At 46.8% G+C, this 27,097-nt stretch overlaps 3 protein-coding genes across 6 annotated transcripts; 1 reads left to right on the forward strand and 2 right to left on the reverse strand.

Moving 5' to 3' along the window:
• The first annotated feature begins 569 nt into the window (after positions 1–569).
• LOC125550217 (FCS-Like Zinc finger 8-like) lies at positions 570–4,051 on the forward strand. 3 transcript variants are annotated; one of them, XM_048713163.1, is made up of 3 exons: positions 570–974; positions 1,087–1,871; positions 2,122–3,687. In XM_048713163.1, exons 2-3 carry the CDS (start codon positions 1,108–1,110, stop codon positions 2,126–2,128), a joined length of 771 nt encoding a protein of 256 aa, XP_048569120.1. In that variant the 5' UTR covers positions 570–974; positions 1,087–1,107; the 3' UTR covers positions 2,129–3,687. The 3 variants fall into 3 exon arrangements, with proteins under 3 accessions (XP_048569120.1, XP_048569119.1, XP_048569118.1); XM_048713162.1 differs by lacking the exon at positions 2,122–3,687 and adding an exon at positions 3,695–4,051 and having other exon boundaries at positions 574–974; XM_048713161.1 differs by lacking the exons at positions 570–974; positions 2,122–3,687 and adding an exon at positions 3,695–4,051 and having other exon boundaries at positions 1,036–1,871.
• Positions 4,052–5,082: 1,031 nt separating this feature from the next.
• Positions 5,083–6,088, reverse strand: LOC125550219 (uncharacterized N-acetyltransferase p20-like). Of its 2 annotated transcripts, none has more exons than XM_048713165.1 (2): positions 5,589–6,088; positions 5,083–5,500 (listed from the first exon to the last, which is right to left on the reverse strand). In XM_048713165.1, the coding sequence occupies exons 1-2, from the start codon at positions 5,952–5,954 to the stop codon at positions 5,279–5,281; spliced, it is 588 nt and encodes a 195-aa protein (XP_048569122.1). In that variant the 5' UTR covers positions 5,955–6,088; the 3' UTR covers positions 5,083–5,278. The 2 variants fall into 2 exon arrangements, with proteins under 2 accessions (XP_048569122.1, XP_048569123.1); XM_048713166.1 differs by having other exon boundaries at positions 5,553–6,088.
• LOC125550218 (uncharacterized N-acetyltransferase YoaA-like) lies at positions 6,012–6,857 on the reverse strand. Its single transcript, XM_048713164.1, has one exon. It carries the CDS (start codon positions 6,639–6,641, stop codon positions 6,012–6,014), a length of 630 nt encoding a protein of 209 aa, XP_048569121.1. The 5' UTR covers positions 6,642–6,857.
• Positions 6,858–27,097: the final 20,240 nt, after the last annotated feature.

Raw genomic sequence — 27,097 nt, forward strand, 5'->3', positions numbered from 1 at the left:
GCAGTGAGGAGGAAACGCGGTGCTTCGTTCGCTCGGTTCAATCACTGCGCGAACGATTCCAAATGACCCCGTGGCACCAGCCTTGCGCCGAGATCCGTACTATTTGATCGGATGGTAAGAAGAGTGTTCGCTCTGAATCGCTAGAAAACCGATGTTGGTTCTTTAGTCTTTAGGAACCTTTTCCCTTCGTTCTGATGCAGAGGCCGGGGTAACCTCCTTTTCGGAAAAAAAAGAACCTTTTCCCAACAAGTTAGGGTAAATAAAAATATTCTTTGGAATTAGGTCTAATGAAGTGGGAGCATAGAGAAACGCATATCTACTCCATCGTACAAATCAAACACCTCCACACAAAAGATAATGTCAAACAAAGATAACACGGTCATGATCACTAGCATGACCACAATTAAGATTCCAAATTTTTTTACAGGTGCAGTTAACTCAACTGTGGCAGTACTCCCTCGAGTTAACACACTGCACTTCCGTCATCAAAGATCGCATCAATTACAGTTTGTAGGCACTTGCTAACAAAAAAGATGATCAATTATTGTTCTCCTCTTCTCTTCCATGTCCCCTTCCGCCGTGGCCGTGGGAGGAGCTGCCACTTCCCCGGGGTAAAAATGGACCGGGAGACTCCGCGCTCCCCGCCTGTATAAATACACAGACCCACTACCCAGCAACCGCAAGCCCAGCCGAGCCCAGCCCGACGGCTTTCCGGCGGTTTTCGCGGCGGCTGGTTGCTCATCCGTGGGCGGTTTCCGGCGGAATTTGTGTTCTCCTCTCCTGCTTCTCCTCGGCCACCTACCTCGGCAAGCATTCCCCTTGTCCGGAACCGCCCTGCTCGTCTTCCACCTCGCGGCCCGTTCGATTTCAGAACGAGACTCTGGTCCCTGACGGAGCCTAGATCGAGGCAAATGCGTTGGGAGCGGCGGCGGCCATTGTAGTTCGATCCGTCCGTCCGAGAACGTTGCTTTCTGGTGAGCTTTTGGCCCGTCTCTGATTATTCTTTAAAGCTACAGAACAAAAGCTCGCGCGGCAGTTGCCGTCTTTTCCATGGTTGGTCATGGCCTGCCTCTGCCTGCTCCACAGGTGCTCCGTCCGTCCGAGGCGATGCTGCGGAACAGATCGAGGAGAGCGGTTGGCGCCGGAGGCGGGGGCGGAGGTCTCATGCCTCAACCTGAGCCCCTCGCCGGCGCCACTGCTCAGTCTTCTTCTTCCCCGAGGCCGTACATGGCGCTGCCGCAGGCTGGGTTCTTGGACGGCGCGGAGCAGGGGCCCTCCTCCTCCATGAGCCCCACCTCCATTCTCGAGACCAAGCAGTTCTGCTGCTCCGCGCTGCCGCCCTTCCTCTCGGAGAGAAGCCTCAGGAAGGCGCAGATGGAGACGGCCGCTCTGGGTGCGGAGCCGGCCGGCGCCGGCGGCCTCGCCGACGTGCTCCGGGAGCACGGCAACGCCGAGGCCGGCGGCCGCAAGGTGGTGTTCGGGTCGCAGCTCAGGATCCAGGTCCCGTCCGGCAGGGCCGCGGAGCTGGTGTCCTCCCCGATAGAGTTCGGCGTCAAGAACCGGGACGCCGTCCTGTCCCCGGCCAGGAGGTTCCTGCCGGAGGTCGTCAGCTCGCCCACCGCCCGGGTGTTCGCCGCCGGCGTCGCCCCGGGGGAAATGGCCATGTCGGAGGACTACACGTGCGTCATCTCCCGCGGCCCCAACCCGAGGACCCGGCACATCTTCGACGACTGCATAGTCGAGAGCTGCGGGGATGTGCTCGTGGACAACGGACCGGGCACCGCCGCCGTGCCGGCGAGCGGTTTCTTGAGCTCTTGCCATGCATGCCGCAGGCAACTTGCAGGGCATGCCAATGATACCTTCATCCATCGGTGAGTTTCCTTTCTGTATGTATGCAGATCTCTTTAAAAAATTATTACTCGCCATTTTAATAATTTTCTTGTACCAAATATATGGTTTGTAGACACTGCGTATATGTTGATGATTGATTGATGTCGCTGTTTCTACCGGTTGCTCTGCTTATATATGCGAATGGTCTGTCCATGATAAATACAGTATAAGATGATCTGAAAGCTTGGAGGCATGAATTTTGACAACATGCATGATGAACTTATACTGCAGGTACTGAAACAACACAATTTACACAAAAAAGAATGTGCATTCACAACATGGAGCAGAATGTAATTTCTGAATATACTGTCACAACTAGTAGTATGCATCAGATGCAGAGTAGATAGAAGGCAGGGGAGGGATAAAATTATGCACTGACATCAAATTCTCAGTTTTTAGTTACTGCCAGTATTTGACATGAGTGCTTCATCATTGCAAGTTTTATGTGTGTAATCATCAACTCGCTGATTGTTGATATATAGTATCAACATAATTCATCTGCAGTATACTTCATCAAGATCATGGCAGTTTTATATGTTATTAGGGATCTTTGAGGATGGGTCTGATTCTTCTTCATTATTGGAGCTTAATTAGTAGAGTAGGCCTTGTTTGGTGGGAACAAAATATGTCCTTGTGAGGGAGTTGTTTCGATTCCAGATCGCTTTCACGTAGAAAACCATGCAAAACAATCTCATTATCCTATTGTTGGGGCCCTACCCCGGGGGATTATGTTAACAACTAATTCCTACTACTCCGTCCCATAATGTAAGACGTTTTTTAATGCTATATAAGACGGAGGGAGTAGCTAGGGATAAACTATTTGGCATCCTAAACCAGGTCCATGTCCCAAGCCTACTCCTGAGTCCTGACCATGACCCGGACCAGCTATCATCATCATCCACAAATACAAAAAATACAAGGCAGGGGAGGGATAAAATTGTGCATTGACATCAAGTTCTGGTTTTTATTTACTGCAATTTGACATGGAGTGCTTCGTCATTGCAAGTTTTATCCATGTAATCATCAACTCACTGATTGTTTTCGAAAAGGAGGAATACCCCCGGCTCTCCGTCAAGCGAAGCAGATAGTACATCTTCAGTATATATACTTCATCAAGATTATGGCAGTTCTATACTATGCCAATAATATATCTTCGTCGATGGGTCTGATTCTTCTTCATTATTGGAGCTTGTATAGTAGAGTAGGCCTTGTTTGGTGCGAACAAAATAAAATGTTTCCTTCCGCATCGCTTTCGCGTAGAAAACTATGCAAAAAGAAGCTCATTATCCTAATGTTGGGTCCCCTGGGGGATTATGTTAACAACATCCTAGGGATTAAACTATTAGGCCTCCTAATTGATGATGTTGCTAAATGCTAAACGAGGTCCCTGTCCCAAGCCTACTCCTGACCATGACCCGAAGCAGCTATTATCGTCATCGCAAATACAAAAAAAGAATCGCATAGTAGTATATGCTTGCTAGTTTGACAGCCTTATGCCAAAAGATTATACTGAGTTGAGTTTGGTTCGATAGGAAAGGGATCTGTGCCATGTCTTTGTTCATGGATTGAAGTGATAAACTCAAACCTGGAGATGCGCTCAAAAACTTTTAGCCGGCCTCACGATTTCAGATGCTATCTTCTCGATCAGAGCAGTTTTGTTTGTGCCTCTGCTTTGCACAAAGAGCATAACATGAACATCAATTGCCCCCAAAAGCTCTGCTTTTTTTTAAATAACTCATCAGTTGGATATTATTGGCACATTTCTGTGATATAATTGGTCCTTTTTTCTTTCTTTCTTCATCAGGGGTGGCAAAGCATTCTGCAGCGACGAGTGCCGGTACCGGGAAATGCTTTTCGACGAAGCGGTGGACAACCTGCGCTAGCTAGCTAAACGGGCGAGGGACGGTGCGTTTCACAAGAGTGTTTCAGTGGAGGAGAAGGCATGCATGATGGCCCTGAATAACCGAGATGAGATTTATTGTTTTTCATTTTTGGTTTCTTCTCGACTTTGCAAGACTGGATGATGTTTTTTGGTCATGGAGAACAGAATGATTTTTAGTCTTTTGCCGCGGATTAAAAGAACTTTGCCCCCTGAATCACTGAAAGATGTTGTTCGACGTTCTAGTTAAATGGAATGAAATTTGATGCCAGTGTTCTTCTACCCTGCCCTGTATGCTGCAAGTTAAATTCTGGCCATTAGAGGTGACATGGAGCCATTTGTCCCACAATGCACTCTGAAAGAAACTGTGTTCATTAAACTACTGGAAAGCAAAATCATCCACAGCATGGCTCTTTTGACAGATCCACTCTGATCAAAACAAAACACCAGTTAGTACTCGTCAATCATCAAATTTTCTGGGTTTTTTTTTTCAATCACCATCAAACACTTTGCTTTGCTTGCTTATTCATCAAAAGGGAGGATGGAACTGAAACCAACTGCACCCTGTTCAGTGATTCAAGGGGGCCAAAAGTAGCCATCTTGAAAAAGATTCATAGGTTTGTGTGGTTTGCCATGGCCCATCACTCGTACTAAAACAAAATGCAGCAGCCCGGACCGGCATAATGAGAGCTCAACTGCTCCTAATCATCACGCTGTTTGTGTAAAAAAATCGGTGGGTGCAGTGCAGGTGCTGGACCAAACATGATTATGAGTTATGATTGTCATGCCATCATTCATGGGTGAGTGAGTTCTGCTTGTACTGTTGCCTGTTGGGTATCGATCTTTTCTTTGTCTTTTGGTTGCTGTTACTGCATTATTGGTGCTGGTACTGCTTTTGACCCCTGAGGAATCATGGGCAAGGGGTTAATCTGAGCTTTTTTGACCCCTGGTAGGTTTATTAACCTGGCAGGTCACTGCATCTGATTGTTCATATGCTAGTTCTAGTGACTTTCCATTTTCCATGTTTCGACACAGTTTATCAGTCTATCGAACCTAGCTAGGTTATGGACTTTGAAGTTTGAACCACTATTTTCTTAACGGTCTTATATTTATATCACTAAAGTAGTGATTGAAACGATCTTATATTTAGATCACTAAAATAATGATCTAAACAAACTTATATTTCTTTACTGAGGGAGTACTTGGGAGCGGAATCATGGGCAAGCTTAAGCTTTTGAAACCTGACTGATAGGTTTCTCTCTCACAGTCAAATTCATGCGTTCCACACAAGTCCTCTAATCCTACAATAATAATATATGAAAAATCCCTTAGAAAATGCTAAAGTTGAAGACTGAAGCAAAGCCATGGGAATATCTTCTCTGCTGCTGATGGAATTCCTTCAGCAAACACTACATACTGGCAATCATCAGGGCTTCAGATTTAAACTTGTTATTAACAGTGGAGGTTTACACGGCACGAAGTGGCGAGCGAGCGAAACAGCGGGCGCGATCACGCGAGCGGAGGACGAGGGTCGGAGGACAAGAAGCTGTACACCGCCGCGTCCCTGGCCTCGCCGTCGCCGGCGCCGGGGCGGACGATGTAGCTGCGCAGCACCCCTTCCATCTGGAACCCGGCCTTCTCCAGCGCCCTCTGCGACCTCGTGTTCCCGACGTCCGTCACCGCCTCCAGCCTCCCCAGCCCCGGCAGCTCCTCGAACACCCTCCCCACCACCTGCGCGCGCCAAGAACACAGCAAGTCAGTCACTCGACGCGCGAGGCCGAACCGGAGCTCCGCCCGGGTTACCAGCTAACGGAGTTACCATCCTGATGGCGGCGGAGGCGATGCCGCGGCCCCAGTGGCGGTGCGCCAGCGCGTAGCCGAGGTTGGCCCGGTGGCCGCCGTCGTCCGGGTAGGGCCACACGGACACCTGCCCCACGGGGCGCCCCGCCACGCAGACGGCGCGGAACCACGGGTGGCCGAGCACGGTGTCCCTGATCTGCGCCACGGCCTGCTCCCTCGTCGCGCACAGGGGGCGCTTCAGGTGGCGCATCACGCGCTCGTCCGACGCCCACGCCATGAAGTCGTCCACGTCCGCCAGACCCAGCGGCCGGAGCGACACCACCGGGCCCTCCTCCTCCGGTCGCCGCCGCCGCTGCTGATGCCGCGCGTCGCCATCAGGGTCCATCGCTCCCCGCCCGCCTCTCCTCGTGTAGTTTGATTGTAGTCTTTGGCGATTGAGAGTTCAACGTTTTATCGTCTTGCTTTTCGATACCTGCTCATTATTCAATTCAAATGGTTCTTTCACTTGTAAATTTTGGCATGGCCCTCTCGTCGCGGTCCGAGACGACGAGAGGCTGAACATGACCATGTCCCTGGGCCGGCCCTTGAGCACGAGGTAGCGCCGGAGCACGCCCTCCCTCACGAACCCGGCCTTCTCCAGCACGCGCTGCGACGCCGGGTTCTCCACGTCGGCCACCGCCTCCAGCCGCGCCAGCCACGGCCACTCCGCGAACGCCGCCGACGCGGCCATCCGCACCGCGCGCGTCGCGATGCCGCGGCCCCAGAAGCCGTGCGCGACGCGGTAGCCCAGGGACGCCCTCGACGACGACGAGCCCTCCTCCCCCGCGGGCTTGACCGAGATGGAGCCCACCACCACGGTGCCGACGCAGATGGCGCGGTACCACGGATGCGGGAGGACGTGGTCGAGGATGTAGCGGCGGGCCTCGTCAACGCGCGTGTAGGCCTCGCGGCGCTGGAAGAGCACCACGCGCGGGTCCGACGCCCACGCGAAGAGCGCCTCCGCATCGGCCTCGGTGAACTCGCGCAGGGTGACCTCCGTCTCCGGCGCCGGCTCCCGTCGCTGTTGCTCCATGCTTCCTCTCGCTTTGTGGCGTGTACGTATTATTTATGTGTGGATGAGCCGGCGATCTTGACCGGACAAAGAAGCTACTCGCCGCGGTTTTGAATCGACTCCAGACTTCCAGAGTGCTTCAGACTCACAGACAGAGACCAAGGGAAATGCATGCCCCGGTGAATCTTTTTTTAATCAGTCTGACTGATTTTTCATTTGGTCTCGGTTGAATTTTCGGGTCCAATGGTACACTGACACGTGTGAGGTGCTGGTTTCGAGTGGTTCCTCTTCTTCCTCTTCTGTATAAGGCCTCGAGGATTTTTGCAGGAATTTCATAGGATTGGATTTTTGTAAAAAAAAAATTCTTTAAAGTCCTTTGGTTTGTATGAATAAAATCATATTTCTATAAAGAAATTCTTCCAATCTTTCGCATTTCATAGGAAAATAAACATTAGCCTAGACTCAATGAAAAAAAATTCCTATGAAGTGAATTGTTGAGTAACGTGATTGTATAGGAAACATAGGTTAGACTAGGAAATATTCTGGCTTGCCTTGTACTTTAAGTAGATCATGTACTCCTATATATATGCCCACGAGACTCAAGCAATACAACGAATTATTTCACCAAATCTCTTTCTCCTTTCTAACATGATATCTATCGTAAGTCGATCCTAAACCCTAGCCGTCGCCGCTTTCGCACCCGCGCGCCGCCCCCGGGGCGGTCGGCTTCCATGACCGCCGCCGGGGGCCGCGCCGCCCGTACCTAGAGTTCATTCGCCGATCGTGTTGACCCGCTGCCCTAAAGAGTCTTTTCTCTGAGCTTTGCTTTGGAGTTTTCTGTCTTTCGCCGGTCATTTTGATCGCGTGGTTCCTTTTTAGTTTTCCGATCTATTCTTGATCGGTTTGCGTCGCCCACCGTCGCCGTCGACCCCGAGCGCCTCTACTCCGACCCCGGCGCGACCAGCCGGCCTCTCCTCCGACCCGGCTGCCACGCGCGCCGAGGCGGCCCTTAGGCCAGCCGCCATCCGCGCGTGGTCCGCCCGTCGCCCTGCGCCGGTCGTACCGTCCTGCTCCGACCGGGACTCATGCATCACCCTGACCCGGCGGTCTCGCACCATGCTGCGGCCAATCATAGCCGCCCTGCCGCCCGCCGCCGCCGGCTTTATCTCAGACTCCGCCGCCACCGCGCCTCCACCGAGCGGCGTCCCCGACTTCGCGCGCGATCGGATTGATCACCCGCCCACCGCCGCGATCCGCCTTATCTACACCGTGCGACCGACCTGGCCCGTCGGTTGCGCGCGCCTCCGCAGGCTCCATGAAGACCGTCCCGAGTTCAACGTGCCCCTCTACTGATCGAGCAATGGGCTGCCGCTGCGTCGCCCCGTCGGGCCGCAGCGCCGCCGACCCGTGGTTCTTCTCCCAGCTGCACCGACCCGCGTCACCGCTGCGTCGCCCCTTCGGACCGTAGTACCGCGGCCCGCGGTCCACCGCCGCCCAGAGGCTGTCCGCTCCAGGTCGCCCCCATGGCAGCACCGACCCTCTCGCCGCCACTGCGTCGCCCCGTCGGGCCGTAGCGAGCGTGGCACGCGGTCCACGCCGCCGTCCAAAGGCCGTCCCCGCGGTTGCACCGACCCGCGCTCCTCCGCTGCGCCGCCCCTTCGGGCTGTCGCGCCGCGGCCCGCGGTCCCTGCCGCCGCCTCGAGGTCTTCCCGCCGTCACCCCGGCCTGCCCGCCGCCGTTGCGTCGCCCCTTCGGGCCGTAGCGCGGCGGCCCACGGTCCACTTCCTTGTCCACACGCGTTAACTTCCCGTGGTATGCGTCGCGCCGCCTCCCTTGGTGCGGGAACGCCACCGTCCGCGCCGGTCTCCGTCATGCTGTCGGGTTCTTCGCCTACTTTGAGCACCGCCGCCGCGCTCCTAACCTAGTGTTGGGGAACGTAGTAATTTCAAAAAAATTCCTACGCACATGCAAGATCATGGTGATGCATAGCAACGAGAGGGGAGAGTGTTGTCCACGTACCCTCGTAGACCGAAAGCGGAAGCGTTAGCACAACACGGTTGATGTAGTCGTACGTATTCACGATCCGACCGATCCAAGTACCGAACGCACGGCACCTCCGAGTTCAGCACACGTTCAGCTCGATGACGTCCCGCGAACTCCGATCCAGCAGAGCTTCACGGGAGAGTTCCGTCAGCACGACGGCGTGGTGACGGTGATGATGTTGCTACCGACACAGGGCTTCGCCTAAGCACCGCTACGATATGACCGAGGTGGAATATGGTGGAGGGGGCACCGCACACGGCTGGGAGAGATCAACTGATCAACTTGTGTGTCTAGAGGTGCCCCTGCCCCTGTATATAAAGGAGCAAGGGGGGAGGCCGGCCGGCCCTCTATGGGCGCGCCAGGAGGAGGAGTCCTCCTCCTAGTAGGAGTAGGACTCCCCTTTCCTACTCCTACTAGGAGGAGGAAAGGAAGGTGGAGAAGGAGAAGGAAGGAGAAGGAGGAAAAGGAGGAAAGGGGGGCTGACCCCCTAGTCTAATTTGGTTTGGGCTAGGGGGCCGCGCGCCCTGCCTCCTCTCTTCCACCACTTGGCCCATGAGTCCCATTACTTCTTCCTCGTATTCCTGTAACTCCCCGGTACCCCCGAAAATACTCGAATCACTCGGAACCTTTCCGATGTCCGAATATAGTCGTCCAATATATCGATCTTTACGTCTCGACCATTTTGAGACTCCTCGTCATGTCCCCGATCTCATCCGGGACTCCGAACTACCTTCGGTACATCAAATCACATAAACTCATAATATTATCGTCACCGAAACTTTAAGCGTGCGGACCCTACGGGTTCGAGAACTATGTAGACATGACCGAGACATGTCTCCGGTCAATAACCAATAGCAGAACCTGGATGCTCATATTGGCTCCCACATATTCTACGAAGATCTTTATCGGTCAGACCGCATAACAACATACGCTGTTCCCTTTGTCATTGGTATGTTACTTGCCCGAGATTCGATCGTCGGTATCTCAATACCTAGTTCAATCTCGTTACCGGCAAGTCTCTTTACTCGTTCCGTAATACATCATCCCGCAACTAACTCATTAGTTGCAATGCTTGCAAGGCTTAAGTGATGTGCATTACCGAGAGGGCCCAGAGATACCTCTCCGACAATCGGAGTGACAAATCCTAATCTCGAAATACGCCAACCCAACAAGTACCTTCGGAGACACCTGTAGAGCACCTTTATAATCACCCAGTTACATTGTGACGTTTGGTAGCACACAAAGTGTTCCTTTGGTAAACGGGAGTTGCATAATCTCATAGTCATGGGAACATGTATAAGTCATGAAGAAAGCAATAGCAACAAACTAAACGATCAAGTGCTATGCTAACGGAATGGGTCAAGTCAATCACATCATTCTTCTAATGATGTGATCCCGTTAATGAAATGACAACTCATGTCTACGGTTAGGAAACATAACCATCTTTGATCAACGAGCTAGTCAAGTAGAGGCATACTAGTGACACTCTATTTGTCTATGTATTCACACGTGTATTATGTTTCCGGTTAATACAATTATAGCATGAATAATAAACATTTATCATGATATACGGAAATAAATAATAACTTTATTATTGCCTCTAGGGCATATTTCCTTCAGTCTCCCACTTGCACTAGAGTCAATAATCTAGTTCACATCGTCATGTGATTTAATACCAATAGTTCACATCACCATGTGATTAACACTCATAGTTCACATCGACATGTGACCAACACCCAAAGGGTTTACTAGAGTCAATAATCTAGTTCACGTCGCTATGTGATTTAACACCCAAAGAGTACTGAGGTGTGATCATGTTTTGCTTGTGAGAGAAGTTTAGTCAACGGGTCTGTCACATTCAGATCCGTATGTATTTTGCAAATTTCTATGTCAACAATGCTCTGCACGGAGCTACTCTAGCTAATTGCTCCCACTTTCAATATGTATCCAGATTGAGACTTTGAGTCATCTGAATCAGTGTCAAAACTTGCATCGACGTAACCCTTTACGACGAACCTTTTGTCACATCCATAATCGAGAATCATATCCTTATTCCACTAAGGATAATTTTGACCAATGTCCAGTGATCTACTCCTAGATCACTATTGTACTCCTTTGCCAAACTCAGGGCATGGTATACAATAGGTCTGGTACACAGCATGGCATACTTTATAGAACCTATGGTTGAGGCATAGGGAATGACTTTCATTCTCTCTCTATCTTCTGCCGTGGTCGGGTTTTGAGTCTTTAGTCAACTTCACACCTTGTAACACAGGCAAGAACTCCTTCTTTGATTGTTCCATTTTGAACTACTTCAAAATCTTGTCAAGGTATGTACTCATTGAAAAACTTATCAAGCGTCTTGATCTATCTCTATAGATCTTGATGCTCAATATGTAAGCAGCTTCACCGAGGTCTTTCTTTGAAAAAACTCCTTTCAAACATTCCTTTATGCTTTGCAGAATAATTCTACATCATCTCCGATCAACAATATGTCATACATATACTTACCAGAAATGTTGTAGTGCTCCCACTCACTTATCAAAGCGTATATTCCAACTCCGAGATGCTTGCACCAGTCCATAGATGGATCGCTGGAGCTTGCATATTTTGTTAGTACCTTTAGGATCGACAAAACCTTCTGGTTGCATCATATACAACTCTCTTTAATAAATCCTATTAAGGAATGCAGTTTTGTTTATCCATTTTCCAGATTTCATAAAATGCGGCAATAGCTAACATGATTCGGATAGACTTAAGCATAGATACGAGTGAGAAATTCTCATCGTGGTCAACACCTTGAACTTGTCGAAAACCTTTTTGCGACAATTCTAGCTTTGTAGATAGTAACACTACTATCAGCCTCCGTCTTCCTCTTGAAGATCCATTTAATCTCAATGGCTCGCCGATCTTGGGCAAGTCAATCAAAGTCCATACTTTGTTCTTATACATGGATCTCATCTCAGATTTCATGTCCTCAAGCCATTTCACGGAATCTGGGCTCATCATCGCTTCCTCATAGTTCGTAGGTTCGTCATGGTCAAGTAACATGACCTCTAGAACAGGATTACCGTACCACTCTGATCCAGATCTCACTCTGGTTTACCTACGAGGTTCGGTAGTAACTTGATCTGAAGTTACATGATCATCATCATTAGCTTCCTCACTAATTGGTGTAGTAGTCACAGGAACAGATTTCTGTGATGAACTACTTTCCAATAAGAGAGCAGGTCCAGTTACCTCATCAAGTTCTACTTTCCTCCCACTCACTTCTTTCGAGAGAAACTCCTCTAGAAAGGATCCATTCTCAGCAATGAATATCTTGCCTTCGGATCTGTGATAGAAGGTGTACCCAATATTTTCTTTTGGGTATCCTATGAAGATTTACTTCTTTGATTTGGGTTGAAACTTTTTCACATAATCATCGCAGTCCCAAACTTTAAGAAACGACAGCTTAGGTTTCTCGCCAAACCACAGTTCATACGGTGTCGTCTCAACGGATTTAGATGATGCCCTATTTAACGTGAATATAGATGTCTCTAATGCATAACCCCAAAACGATAGTGGTAATCAGTAAGAGACATCATAGATCGCACCATATCTAATAAAGCACGGTTACGACGTTCGGACATACCATTACACTGTGGTGTTCCAGGTGGCGTGAGTAGTGAAACTATTTCACATTGTTTTAACTGAAGGCCAAACTCGTAACTCAAATATTTTACTTCTGTGATCATATCGTAGAAACTTTTATTTTTGTTACGATGATTCTCCACTTCACTCTGAAATTCTTTGAACTTTTCAAATATTTCACACTTGTGTTTCATCAAGTAGATATACTCATATCTGCTCAAATCATCTGTGAAGATCAGAAAATAATGATACCTGCTGCGAGCCTCAATATTCATCGGACCACATACATCAGTATGTATGATTTCCAACAAATCTGTTGCTCGCTCCATTGTTCCGGAGAACGGAGTCTTAGTCATCTTGCCCATGAGGCATGGTTCGCAAGCATCAACTGATTCATAATCAAGTGATTTCAAAAGCCTATCAGCATGGATTTTCTTCATGCGCTTTACACCAATATGACCTAAACGGCAGTGCCACAAATAAGTTGCACTATCATTATTAACTTTGCATATTTTGGCTTCAATATTATGAAAATGTGTATCACCACGATCGAGATCCAACAAACCATTTTCATTGGGTGTATGACCATAGAAGGTTTTATTCATGTAAACAGAACAACAATTATTCTCTAACTTCCATGAATAACCGTATTGCAATAAACATGATTCAATCATATTTATGCTCAATGCAAACACCAAATAACATTTATTTAGGTTCAACACTAATCCCGAAAGTATAGGGAGTGTGTGATGATGATCATATCAATCTTGGAATCACTTCCAACACACATCGTCACTTCACCCTTAACTAGTCTCTGTTTATTTTGCAACTCCCATTTCGAGTTACTACTCTTAGCAACTGAACCGGTATCAAATACCGAGGGGTTGCTATAAACACTAGTAAAGTACACATCAATAACATGTATATCAAATATAGCTTTGTTCACTTTGCCATCCTTCTTATCCACCAAACACTTGGGGTAGTTCCGCTTCTAGTGATCAGTCCCTTTGCAGTAGAAGCACTTAGTCTCAGGCTTAGGTCCAGACTTGGGTTTCTTCATTAGAGCAGCAACTCGTTTGCTGTTCTTCTTGAAGTTCCCCTTCTTCCCTTTGCCCTTTCTCTTGAAACTAGTGGTCTTGTCAACCATCAACACTTGATGTTTTTCTTGATTTCCACCTTCGCCGATTTTTGCATCGCGAAGAGCTTGGGAATTGTTTTCGTCATCCCTTGCATATTATAGTTCATCACTAAGTTCTACTAACTTGGTGATGGTGATTAGAGAATTCTGTCAATCAGTATTTTATCTGGAAGTAACTCCCACTTGATTCAAGCGATTGTAGTACCCAGACAATCTGAGCACATGCTTACTGCTTGAGCTATTCTCCTCCATCTTTTAGCTATAGAACTTGTTGGAGACTTCATATCTCTCAACTCGGGTATTTGCTTGAAATATTAATTTCAACTCCTGGAACATCTCATATGGTCCATGACGTTCAAAACGTCTTTGAAATCCCGATTCTAAGCTGTTAAGCATGGTGCACTAAACTATCAAGTAATCATCATATTGAGCTAGCCAAACGTTCATAACGTCTGCATCTGCTCCTGCAATAGGTCAGTCACCTAGCGGTGCATCAAGGACATAATTCTTCTGTGCAGCAATGAGGATAAACCTCAGATCACGGACCCAGTCTGCATCATTGCTACTATCATCTTTCAGCTTAGTTTTCTCTAGGAACACATATAAAACATAGGGAAGCAATAACGCGAGCTATTGATCTACAACATAGATATGCAAATACTACCAGGACTAAATTCATGATAAATTTAAGTTCAATTAATCATATTACTTAAGAACTCCCACTTACATAGACATCCCTCTAATCCTCTAAGTGATCACGTGATCCATATCAACTAAACCATGTCCGATCATCACGTGAGATGGAGTAGTTTCAACGGTGAACATCACTATGTTGATCATATCTACTATATGATTCACGCTCGACCTTTCGGTCTCCGTGTTCCGAGGTCATATATGTTATATGCTAGGCTCGTCAATTTTAACCTGAGTATTCTGAGTGTGCAACTGTTTTGCACCCGTTGTATTTGAACGTAGAGCCTATCACACCCGATCATCACGTGGTGTCTCAGCACGAAGAACTTTCGCAACGGTGCATACTCAGGGGGAACACTTATACTTTGATAATTTAGTGAGGGATCATCTTATAATGCTACCGTCAATCAAAGCAAGATAAGATGCATAAAAGATAAACATCACATGCAATCAATATAAGTGATATGATATGGCCATCATCATCTTGTACTTGTGATCTCCATCTCCGAAGTACCGTCATGATCACCATCATCACCGGCGCGACACCTTGATCTCCATCGTAGCATCTTGTCGTCTCGCCAATCTTATGCTTCCACGACTATCGCTACCGCTTAGTGATAAAGTAAAGCATTACAGCGCAATTGTATTGCATACAATAAAGCGACAACCATATGGCTCCTACCAGTTGCCGATAACTCGGTTACAAAACATGATCATCTCATACAATAAAATTTAGCATCATGTCTTGACCATATCACATCACAATATGCCCTGCAAAAACAAGTTAGACGTCCTCTACTTTGTTTGTTGCAAGTTTTTGAAGGAAATATGCCCTAGAGGCAATAATAAAGTTATTATTTATTTCCTTATATATCATGATAAAAGTTTATTATTCATGCTAGAATTGTATTAACCGGAAACATAATACATGTGTGAATACATAGACAAACAGAGTGTCACTAGTATGCCTCTACTAGACTAGTTTGTTAATCAAAGATGGTTGTGTTTCCTAACCATGGACAAAGAGTTGTCATTTGATTAACAGGATCACATCATTAGATGAATGATCTGATTGACATGACCCATTCCATTAGCTTAGCACCCGATCGTTTAGTATGTTGCTATTGCTTTCTTCATGACTTATACATGTTCCTATGACTATGCGATTATGCAACTCCCGTTTACCGGAGGAACACTTTGTGTGCTACCAAACATCACAACGTAACTGGGTGATTATAAAGGAGCTCTACAGGTGTCTCCAAAGGTACATGTTGGGTTGGCGTATTTCGAGATTAGGATTTGTCACTCCGATTGTCGGAGAGGTATCTCTGGGCCCTCTCGGTAATGCACATCACATAAGCCTTGCAAGCATTGCAACTAATGAGTTAGTTGTGAGATGATGTATTACGGAACGAGTAAAGAGACTTGCCGGTAACGAGATTGAACTAGGTATTGAGATACCGACGATCGAATCTCGGGCAAGTAACATACCGATGACAAAGGGAACAACGTATGTTGTTATGCGGTCTGACCGATAAAGATCTTCGAAGAATATGTAGGAGACAATATGAGCATCCAGGTTCCGCTATTGGTTATTGACCGGAGACGTGTCTCGGTCATGTCTACATTGTTCTCGAACCCGTAGGGTCCGCACGCTTAAGGTTTCGATGACAGTTATATTATGAGTTTATGAGTTTTGATGTACCGAAGTTAGTTCGGAGTCCCGGATGTGATTACGGACATGATGAGGAGTCTCAAAATGGTCGAGACATAAAGATTGATATATTGGACGGCTATATTCGGACCCCGGAAGTGTTCCGGGGAAGTTTTGGATAAAACCAGAGCACCGGGGGGTTACCGGAACCCCCCGGGGGGTTAATGGGCCTCATGGGCCTAAAGTGGAGAAGAGGAAGGGGCTGCCAGGGCAGGCCGCGCGCCCCCTCTCCCCCTAGTCCGAATTGGACAAGGAGGGAGGGGCGGCGCCCACCCTTTTTCCTTCTCTCCTTCCACCTCTCCTACTTGGACAAGGAAAGGGAGGGGAGTCCTACTCCCGGTAGGAGTAGGACTCCTCCTGCGCGCCTCCTACTAGGGCCGGCCGCACCCCCCCCCCCTTGGATCCTTTATATACGGAGGCAAGGGGCACCCCTAGAGACACAAGTTGATCCACGTGATCATATTCTTAGCCGTGTGCGGTGCCCCCTTCCACCATAGTCCTCGATAATATTGTAGCGGTGCTTAGGCGAAGCCCTGCGACGGTAGTACATCAAGATCGTCACCACGCCGTCATGCTGACGAAACTCTTCCCCGACACTTTGCTGGATCGGAGTCCGGGGATCGTCATCGAGCCGAACGTGTGCTAGAACTCGGAGGTGCCATAGTTTCGGTGCTTGATCGGTCGGGCCGTGGAGACGTACGACTACATCAACGAAACGCTTCCGTTGTTAATCTACAAGGGTACGTAGATCATACTCTCCCCTCTCGTTGCTATGCATCACCATGATCTTGCGTGTGCGTAGGAATTTTTTTGAAATTACTACGTTCCCCAACAGTTTTACGTGGCTGCTACGGGCTTAGCAAGAACCGTTCTTACCTATGCATCAAAACCACAACAATAGTTTGTCAAGTTGGTGCTGTTTTAATCTTCGCAAGGACCGGGCGTAGCCACACTTGGTTCAACTAAACTTGGAGAAACTGACACCCGCCAGCCACTTGTGTGCAAAGCACGTCGGTAGAACCAGTCTCGCGTAAGCGTACGCGTAATGTTAGTCCGGGCCGCTTCATCCAACAATACCGCCGAACCAAAGTATGACATGCTGGTAAGCAGTATGACTTATATCGCCCACAACTCACTTGTGTTCTACTCGTGCATAACATCAACGCATAAAACCTAGGCTCTGATACCACTGTTGGGGAACGTAGTAATTTTAAAAAGTTTCCTACGCACACACAAGATCATGGTGATGCATAGCAACGAGAGGGGAGAGTGTTGTCCACGTACCCTCGTAGACCGAAAGCGGAAGCGTTAGCACACAACGCGGTTGATGTAGTCGTACGTCTTCACGATCCGACCGATCCAAGTACCGAACGCACGGCACCTCCGAGTTCAGCACACGTTCAGCTCGATGACGTCCCGCGAACTCCGATCCAGCAGAGCTTCATGGGAGAGTTCCGTCAGCACGACGGCGTGGTGACGGTGATGATGTTGCTACCGGCACAGGGCTTCGCCTAAGCACCGCTACGATATGACCGAGGTGGAATATGGTGGAGGGGGGGCACCGCACAAGGCTGGGAGAGATCAACTGATCAACTTGTGTGTCTAGAGGTGCCCCCTGCCCCTGTATATAAAGGAGAAAGGGGGGAGGCCGGCCGGCCCTCTATGGGCGCGCCAGGAGGAGGAGTCCTCCTCCTAGTAGGAGTAGGACTCCCCTTTCCTACTCCTACTAGGAGGAGGAAAGGAAGGAGGAGAAGGAGAAGGAAGGAGAAGGAGGAAAGGGGGGCCGGCCCCCTAGTCTAATTCGGTTTGGGCTAGGGGGGGTGCGCGCTCTGCCTCCTCTCTTCCACCACTTGGCCCATGAGGCCCATTACTTCTTCCTCATATTCCCGTAACTCCCCGGTACCCCCAAAAATACCCGAATCACTCAGAACCTTTTCGATGTCCGAATATAGTCGTCCAATATATCGATCTTTACGTCTCGACCATTTCGAGACTCCTCGTCATGTCCCGATCTCATCCGGGACTCCGAACTACCTTTGGTACATCAAATCACATAAACTCATAATACTATCGTCACCGAAACTTTAAGCGTGCGGACCCTACGGGTTCGAGAACTATGTAGACATGACCGAGACATGTCTCAGGTCAATAACCAATAGCGGAACTTGGATGCTCATATTGGCTCCCACATATTCTACGAAGATCTTTATCGGTCAGACCGCATAACAACATACGTTGTTCCTTTTGTCATCGGTATGTCACTTGCCCGAGATTCGATCGTCGGTATTTCAATACCTAGCTCAATCTCGTTACCGGCAAGTCTCTTTACTCGTTCCGTAATACATCATCCCGCAACTAACTCACTAGTTGCAATGCTTGCAAGGCTTAAGTGATGTGCATTACCGAGAGGGACCAGAGATACCTCTCCGACAATCGGAGTGACAAATCCTAATCTCAAAATACGCCAACCCAACAAGTACCTTCGGAGACACCTGTAGAGCACCTTTATAATCACCCAGTTACGTTGTGACGTTTGGTAGCACACAAAGTGTTCCTCTGGTAAATGGGAGTTGCATAATCTCATAGTCATGGGAACATGTATAAGTCATGAAGAAAGCAATAGCAACAAACTAAACGATCAAGTGCTATGGTAACGGAATGGGTCAAGTCAATCACATCATTCTCCTAATGATGTGATCCCGTTAATGAAATGACAACTCATGTCTACGGTTAGGAAACATAACCATATTTGATCAACGAGCTAGTCAAGTAGAGGCATATTAGTGACACTCTGTTTGTCTATGTATTCACACATGTATTATGTTTCCGGTTAATACAATTCTAGCATGAATAATAAACATTTATCATGATATAAGGAAATAAATAATAACTTTATTATTGCCTCTAGGGCATATTTCCTTCACCTAGCCGCCGCCGTCGCCGCTCTTCTTTGGTCGCCGCCGCCGCTACCCACGTAGCCGCCGCCGCCCATCCACCTCCTTCGTCTTCGTCCAGCACCAGCCCGTCGCCAGCGTCGTCATCATCTACCCTGACCACTTAGTCTACTCCGACCACCATTGGTGACATTGGCCCCGCGCCGATGGACGCCGCAATCGTCGTCGAGTTCTTCTCTATTGGCCTCTCCGACTTCTTCGACATGGCGTAAGCTCGTGCAGGTCCCAATCTCCGTGTGCCCGGTGTTGGCAACACCGCCGCGTGCCTGTTGGGTAACGTAGTAATTTCAAAAAAAATTCATACGCACACGCAAGATCATGGTGATGCATAGCAACGAGAGGGGAGAGTGTTGTCTACCCTCGTAGACTGGAAGCGGAAGCGTTAGCACAACGCGGTTGATGTAGTCGTACGTCTTCACGGCCCGACCGATCAAGCACCGAAACTACGACACCTCCGAGTTCTAGCACACGTTCAGCTCGATGACGATCCCCGGACTCCGATCTAGCAAAGTGTCGGGGAAGAGTTCCGTCAGCACGACGGCATGGTGACGATCTTCATGTTCTACCGTCGCAGGGCTTCGCCTAAGCACCGCTACAATATTACCGAGGATTATGGTGGAGGGGGGCACCACACACGGCTAAGAGAACGATCACGAAGATCAACTTGTGTGTCTAGAGGTGCCCCCTGCCCCCGTATATAAAGGAGCAAGGGGGGAGGCCGGCCGGCCCTTGGGGCGCGCCAAGGGGGGGGGAGTCCTCCTCCTAGTAGGAGTAGGACTCCCTTTTCCTAGTCCAACTACGAAGAGAGAAGGGGAAAGGAAAGAGAGGGAGAGGGAGAGGGAAAGAGGGGCCGCGCCCCCTTCCCCTAGTCCAATTCGGACTCCTCATGGGAGGGGGCGCGCCACCTCCTGGGCTGCTGCCCTCTCTCTCCCCTCAGGCCCACTAAGGCCGAATACTTCCCCAGGGGGTTCCGGTAACCCTTCCGGCACACCGGTTTTCTCCGAAATCATCTGAAACACTTCCGGTGTCCGAATATAGCCGTCCCATATATCGATCTTTATGTCTCGACCATTTCGAGACTCCTCGTCATGTCCGTGATCATATTCGGGACTCCGAACAACCTTCGGTACATCAAAATATATAAACTCATAATGAAACTGTCATCGTAACGTTAAGCGTGTGGACCCTACGGGTTCGAGAACAATGTAGACATGATCGAGACACGTCTCCGGTCAATAACCAATAGCGGAACCTGGATGCTCATATTGGCTCCTACATATTCTACGAAGATCTTTATCGGTCAGACCGCACAACAACATACGTTGTTCCCTTTGTCGTCGGTATGTTACTTGCCCGAGATTTGATCGTCGGTATCTCAATACCTAGTTCAATCTCGTTATTGGCAAGTCTCTTTACTCGTTCCGTAATACATCATCTTGCAACTAACTCATTAGTTGCATTGCTTGCAAGGCTTAAGTGATGTGCATTACCGAGAGGGCCCAGAGATACCTCTCCGACAATGGGAGTGACAAATCCTAATCTCGAAATACGCCAACCCAACATGTACCTTTGGAGACACTTGTAGAGCACCTTTATAATCACCCAGTTACGTTGTGACGTTTGGTAGCACACAAAGTGTTCCTCCGGCAAACGGGAGTTGCATAATCTCATACTCACAGGAACATGTATAAGTCATGAAGAAAGCAATAGCAACATACTAAACGATCGGGTGCTAAGCTAATGGAATGGGTCATGTCAATCACATCATTCTCCTAATGATGTGATCCCATTAATCAAATGACAACACATGTCTATGGTTAGTAAACATAACCATCTTCGATTAACGAGCTAGTCAAGTAGAGGCATACTAGTGACGTTTAGTTTATCTATGTATTCACACAAGTATTATGTTTCCGGTTAATACAATTCTAGCATGAATAATAAACATTTATCATGATATAAGGAAATAAATAATAGCTTTATTATTGCCTCTAGGGCATATTTCCTTCAGTCTCCCACTTGCACTAGAGTCAATAATCTAGTTCACATCGCCATGTGATTTAACACCAATATTTCACATCACCATGTGATTAACACCCATAGTTCACATCGTCATGTGACCAACACCCAAAGGGTTTACTAGAGTCAATAATCTAGTTCACATCGCTATGTGATTAACACCCAAAGAGTACTAAGGTGTGATAATGTTTTCCTTGTGAGAGAAGTTTAGTCAACGGGTCTGCCACATTCAGATCCGTAAGTATTTTGCAAATTTCTATGTCAACAATGCTCTGCACGGAGCTATTCTAGCTAATTGCTCCCACTTTCAATATGTATCCAGATTGAGATTTAGAGTCATCTGAACTAGTGTCAAAATTTGCATCGATGTAACCCTTTACGATGAACCTTTTTGTCACCTCCATAATCGAGAAACATATCCTTATTGCACTAAGGATAATTTGACCGTTGTCCAGTGATCTACTCCTAGATCACTATTGTACTCCCTTGCCAAAAACAGTGTAGGGTATACAATAGACCTGGTACACAGCATGGCATATTTTATAGAACCTATGGCCAAGGCATAGGGAATGACTTTCATTCTCTCTCTATCTTCTGCCATGGTCGGGTTTTGAGTCTTACTCAACTTCACACCTTGAAACACAGGCAAGAACTCTTTCTCTGACTGTTCCATTTTGAACTACTTCAAAATCTTGTCAAGGTATGTACTCATTGAAAAACTTATCAAGCATCTTGATCTATCTCTATAGATCTTGATGCTCAATATGTAAGCAGCTTCACCGAGGTTTTTCTTTGAAAAACTCCTTTCAAACACTCATTTATGCTTTGCAGAATAATTCTACATTATCTCTGATCAACAATATGTTATTCACATATACTTATCAGAAATGTTGTAGTGCTCCCACTCACTTTCTTGTAAATACAGGCTTCACTGCAAGTCTGTATAAAACTATATGATTTGATCAACTTATCAAAGCGTATATTCCAACTCCGAGATGCTTGCACCAGTCCAAAGATGGATCGCTGGAGCTTGCATATTTTGTTAGCACCTTTAGGATTGACAAAACTTTCTTGTTGCATCATATACAACTCTTCTTTAATAAATCTATTAAGGAATGCATTTTTGCTTATCCACTTGCCAGATTTCATAAAATGCGGCAAATGCTGACATGATTCGGACAGACTTAAGCATAGATACGAGTGAGAAACTCTCATCGTAGTCAACACCATGAACTTGTCGAAAAAAAAATTCAACAATTCTAGCTTTTGTAGATAGTGACACTACTATCAGCATCCGTCTTCCTCTTGAAGATCCATTTAATATCAATGGCTCACCGATCAATGGGCAAGTTAATCAAAGTCCATACTTTGTTCTCATACATGGATCTCATCTCAGATTTCATGGCCTCAAGCCATTTCGCGGAATTTGGGCTCATCTTCGCTTCCTCATAGTTTGTAGGCTCGTCATGGTCAAGTAACATGACCCCCAGAACAGGATTACCGTACCACTCTGGTGCGGATCTCACTTTGGTTTACCTACGAGGTTCGGTAGTAACTTGATCTAAAGTTACATGATCATCATCATTAGCTTCCTCACTAATTGGTGTAGTAATCACAGGAACAGATTTCTGTGATGAACTACTTTCCAATAAGGGAGCAGGTACAGTTACCTCATCAAGTTCTACTTTCCTCCCACTCACTTCTTTCGAGAGAAACTCCTTCTCTAGAAAGGATCCATTCTCAGCAACGAATATCTTGCCTTTGGATCTGTGATAGAAGGTGTACCCAACATTTTCTTTTGGGTATCCTATGAAGACGCACTTCTACGATTTAGTTTTGAGCTTATCAGGTTGAAACTTTTTTACATGAGCATTGCAACCTCAAACTTTAAGAAATGTCAGCTTAGGTTTCTTGCCAAACCATAGTTCATACGGTGTCGTCTCAACGGATTTAGATGGTGTCCTATTTAACATGAATGTAGCTATCTCTAATGCATAACCCCAAAACGATAGCGGTAAATCAGCAAGAGACGTCATAGATCGCACCATATCTAATAAAGTACGGTTATGACGTTCCGACACACCATTACACTGTGGTGTTCCAGGTGGCATGAGTAGTGAAACGATTTCACATTGTTTTAAATGAAGGCCAAACTCGTAACTCAAATATTTTACTTCTGTGATCATATCGTAGAAACTTTTATTTTGTTACGATGATTCTCCACTTCACTCTGAAATTCTTTGAACTTTTCAAATGTTTCAGACTTTTGTTTCATCAAGTAGATATACTCATATCTGCTCAAATCATCTGTGAAGATCAGAAAATAATGATACCTGCCGCGAGCTTCAATATTCATCAGACCACATACATCAGTATGCATGATTTCCAACAAATATGTTGCTTGGTGCATTGTTCCGGAGAACAGAGTCTTAGTCATCTTGCCCATGAGGCATGGTTCGCAAGCATCAACTGATTCATAATCAAGTGATTCCAAAAGTCCATCCGCATGGAGTTTCTTCATGCGCTTTACACCAATATGACCTAAACGGCAGTGCCACAAATAAGTTGCACTATCATTATTAACTTTGCATCTTTTGGTTTCAATATTATGAATATGTGTATTACTACGATCGAGATCCAATGAACCATTTTCATTGGGTGTGTAACCATGTATGTAAATAGAATAACAATTATTCTCTTACTTAAATGAATAACCGTATTGCAATAAACATGATCAAATCATATTCATGCTCAATGCAAACACCAAATAACACTTATTTAGGTTCAACACTAATCCTGAAAGTATAGGGAGTGTGCGATGATGATCATATCAATCTTGGAACCACTTCCAACACACATCGTCACTTCAACCTTAACTAGTCTCTGTTCATTCTGCAACTCCTGTTTCGAGTTACTATTCTTAGCAACTGAACTAGTATCAAATACTGAGGGGTTGCTATAAACACTAGTAAAGTACACATCAATAACATGTATATCAAATATACCTATGTTCACTTTGCCATCCTTCTTATCCGCCAATTACTTGGGGTAGTTCCGCTTCTAGTGACCAGTCCCTTTGTAGTGGAAGCACTTAGTCTCAGGCTTAGGTCCAGACTTGGGCTTCTTCACTTGAGCAGCAACTTGCTTGCCGTTCTTCTTGAAGTTCCCTTTCTTTCCCTTTGCCCTTTTTGAAACTAGTGGTCTTTGTCAACCATCAACACTTGATGCTTTTCTTGATTTCTACCTTCATCGATCTCAGCATCACGAAGAGCTTGGGAATTACTTTTGTCATCGTAGTATTTGAGAGCAAATAAGCATTAGCCCCCAAGTATGAAGTGGATAACTTGTTATATGCTTTATACTTAGTGCCTATATATGTTGTTTTGTTGAAGATACCTTCAATGTTGCAGGCTGAACTGAGAAGCAAAGATGCCAAAAACTCTGATTTGCAAGAAAATGTGAAGTCGCAACAAGCCGAAGCTGCAAAAGCCAAAGAGGAGCTGACCCAGGCCCTGGCCGGAATGGAAAAATTGAAAGAATCCTTCAATAAAGATCATGCTGCATGGGAAACCGAAAAAGCTGGTTTGACCAAAAGAGCCGTAGATGTCGAAGAAGCCCTAAAACTGGTGGCTGAAGAACTAGCCGGTTTGAAGCGCCAAATCAACGCTATGACCTCTGTTATCTTTGGTAAGTATCTGCTTATGTATGTTGCATCAGTCAATGAATCTTAAAACTGACCACGATGTTGAAAAAAATCTTTGGCAGGAACTCGGATCACTCATCTTGGTGCAGATATGCGGATGAAGCTCAAAGCGGCATACACATTGGTTGAGCAACTATACTCTGGATCTCAGCGAGCCATTAGTACAGCAGCTTATAACAAACCGGCGCCAACGTTGATTAAGGAAACCCTTGAGAAGCCGGGCATGTTACTGGCGCGTATTGCCGAGTTGAAAAGAGCTGCTGCAAGAGCCGGAGCATTAACTGCCCTTATTCGAGCCAAGGCCTGGATTCCAGATCTTGAAGCGGAGGATATCATTAAAGGGTATCCAGGCGTGAAAGAAGACGGTTCAAACTTTGACAATGATGATCTTCGACGGTTGACCAAACAGATGCGGCCAGCGGCCAGCAAATTAGCTGAAGACACTGATTTGTCCCATTTTCAACCGTTTTATGATGCAGAAGGGAAAAGAAGCCGGCCGAGATCCATGAAGTCGAAGAACTGTGCCTCCGATTCATAAGCACACTTATGCCCCTGATATTAACCCTTCTGATCTTATCCATGAAGAAGCAGTATTCCAAGCTTTAACCGGAATCGACTGGTCAACGGCTGATTTCCAGCGACTGGGGCGGGATGAAGAAGTGCGTACACCAACTGATCCGCAACCGTCAAACCGTCGTGATGAAGAGTCCTGATCCGGTCGCCGGTTTATATGGCTACTGTGAAAAACAATGGCACTGTTGAGCCGCTTTAAAGCTTCATGTAATAGGATAGATGAAACTTTGTTTATCTGCCATGCCATCGAGCATGCTTCATAGCCCTTTGTGACAATCTGTGCCGCCCTTCAGGATATATTTTATGCATAGTCTATGATGACTTTCCTTCCTGGGTACAAAAAACTTAAAAGTGTCTAGCGGTTTACCGCTAAACATGTCATAATATCCAAGAAGTATATAGTACTTGAGCTGAATAATCAAGTGTTTGTACAAAAAATAATGTACAGAACATACCTCATTGAGTGAGCAAACGTGTATACAGCAAAGGTGTTTAACACCAACCCGATACATTTGATAATCTCATCTCCATAATGCTGGTCTATCTATTAAACCGGACCGGTATACCTACCAGATTTTCTTCATAACAATGGTGATTTAGTCAAACCATACCGGGTCAGTGACCACCGGTCTATAACTGATCATGAGCCAACAGCTGGTGGTTGGAAAGCAAGCCGGATCAAGGATGCCGGTTTATCAAAAAATACTTATGATTGTCAACAAACAAAATTCAAATAGGAAAATATGCGAGGCTTTTTACGAGCTGCCAGGCTCCAAATCGAGGCTTTTCATGGGCTGCCAGGCCTCTGAGTTAGACCATTTAACAAAGCCTTTTAAGATGGGCCTCCAATTAACCAATCGCCATTTTAACTATGACAAGTTCAGGGTCTGTAAAAGATTGACTTGTCAAACGTTCGATGGGTCATGCCAGGATTACCTGGATAGGAGTGGCTTACTTGATGAAGGCAGGTTAACCCGGGGTTTTAGGTGAATACACCAGGCTTCCAAGCCGTGGCTTGATAGCCAATTACGAGGGTCCTTTCAAACTCTTTGTTGCTTTGCAAAAAAGAGCCCCCAAGTAACTTTGTGAGCGATGCTCAGCGTGTGCCTATGTTTGAGTTTGTACAGTGTACAATACTCTCTTTGGATCCACAAATTTTTCCTTGTGTGGCTGAAATGCCTATCAAGAGGTGTAGCTGTGGTTCAAACATGACCAAGCCCCCTAGTGATTTTCTTTATCTTTATACAGTTGCTAAATCCGATTTAACAAAGACTCTGCTTTGCCCGTTAACTTGTAAAAGCACACATATGATATAAGAAAGAACAGATACCCCGCTTATAACGGAGGCTCCGGTTTATTATATGGTATATACACTGTCATAAATATGTACAGGTGAAAAAGCCTATGGCTTCAAGTATAGTAAGGCCGAAGGAGAGCTATGTTCCATGGCCGCTTTGTCTCCTCCTCCGATTGACGTGAGTCTTCATGCTCTCGAACATCAATGAGGTAGTAGGATCCGTTGTGCAGATTTTTGCTGACCACAAAGGGTCCTTCCCAAGGGGGGATAACTTATGCATATCAGTCTGATCCTGGATGAGTCGGAGCACCAAATCACCTTCTTGAAAGGTTCTAGTTTTAACCCGGCGGCTGTGATAACATCGAAGATCTTGTTGATAAATCGCCGAACGCGCTGCTGCAAGATCACGCTCTTCATCCAACAGGTCCAGAGAATCCTGACGTGCCGTCTCATTATCAGCTTCAACATAAGCTGCCACACGGGGCGAATCATGACGGATGTCACTAGGAAGAACCGCCTCTGCTCCATAAACCATGAAGAAAGGCGTGTAACCCGTAGACCTATTGGGTGTGGTGTTGATGCTCCATAACACAGAAGGTAGCTCCTCGACCCAACAACCTGGCGTCCGCTTTAAGGGAACCATAAGCCTTGGTTTGATACCCCGCAGAATTTCTTGATTTGCCCTTTCTGCTTAACCATTAGATTGGGGG

Source organism: Triticum urartu, chromosome 4 (genome assembly GCF_003073215.2).
Source record: "Triticum urartu cultivar G1812 chromosome 4, Tu2.1, whole genome shotgun sequence".
Lineage (NCBI taxonomy): Eukaryota > Viridiplantae > Streptophyta > Magnoliopsida > Poales > Poaceae > Triticum > Triticum urartu.

Coding starts and splice junctions, on each gene's coding strand:
- LOC125550219 (XM_048713166.1), bottom strand. CDS start 5,954: ATGGACCCTGATGGCGACGCGCGGCATCAGCAGCGGCGGCGGCGACCG. Junction 5,501..5,552: donor GTAACCCGGGCGGAGCTCCG/GTTCGGCCTCGC, acceptor TGGCGCGCGCAG/GTGGTGGGGAGGGTGTTCGA.
- LOC125550218 (XM_048713164.1), bottom strand. CDS start 6,641: ATGGAGCAACAGCGACGGGAGCCGGCGCCGGAGACGGAGGTCACCCTG.
- LOC125550217 (XM_048713161.1), top strand. CDS start 1,051: ATGGTTGGTCATGGCCTGCCTCTGCCTGCTCCACAGGTGCTCCGTCCG. Junction 1,872..3,694: donor AATGATACCTTCATCCATCG/GTGAGTTTCCTT, acceptor TTTCTTCATCAG/GGGTGGCAAAGCATTCTGCA.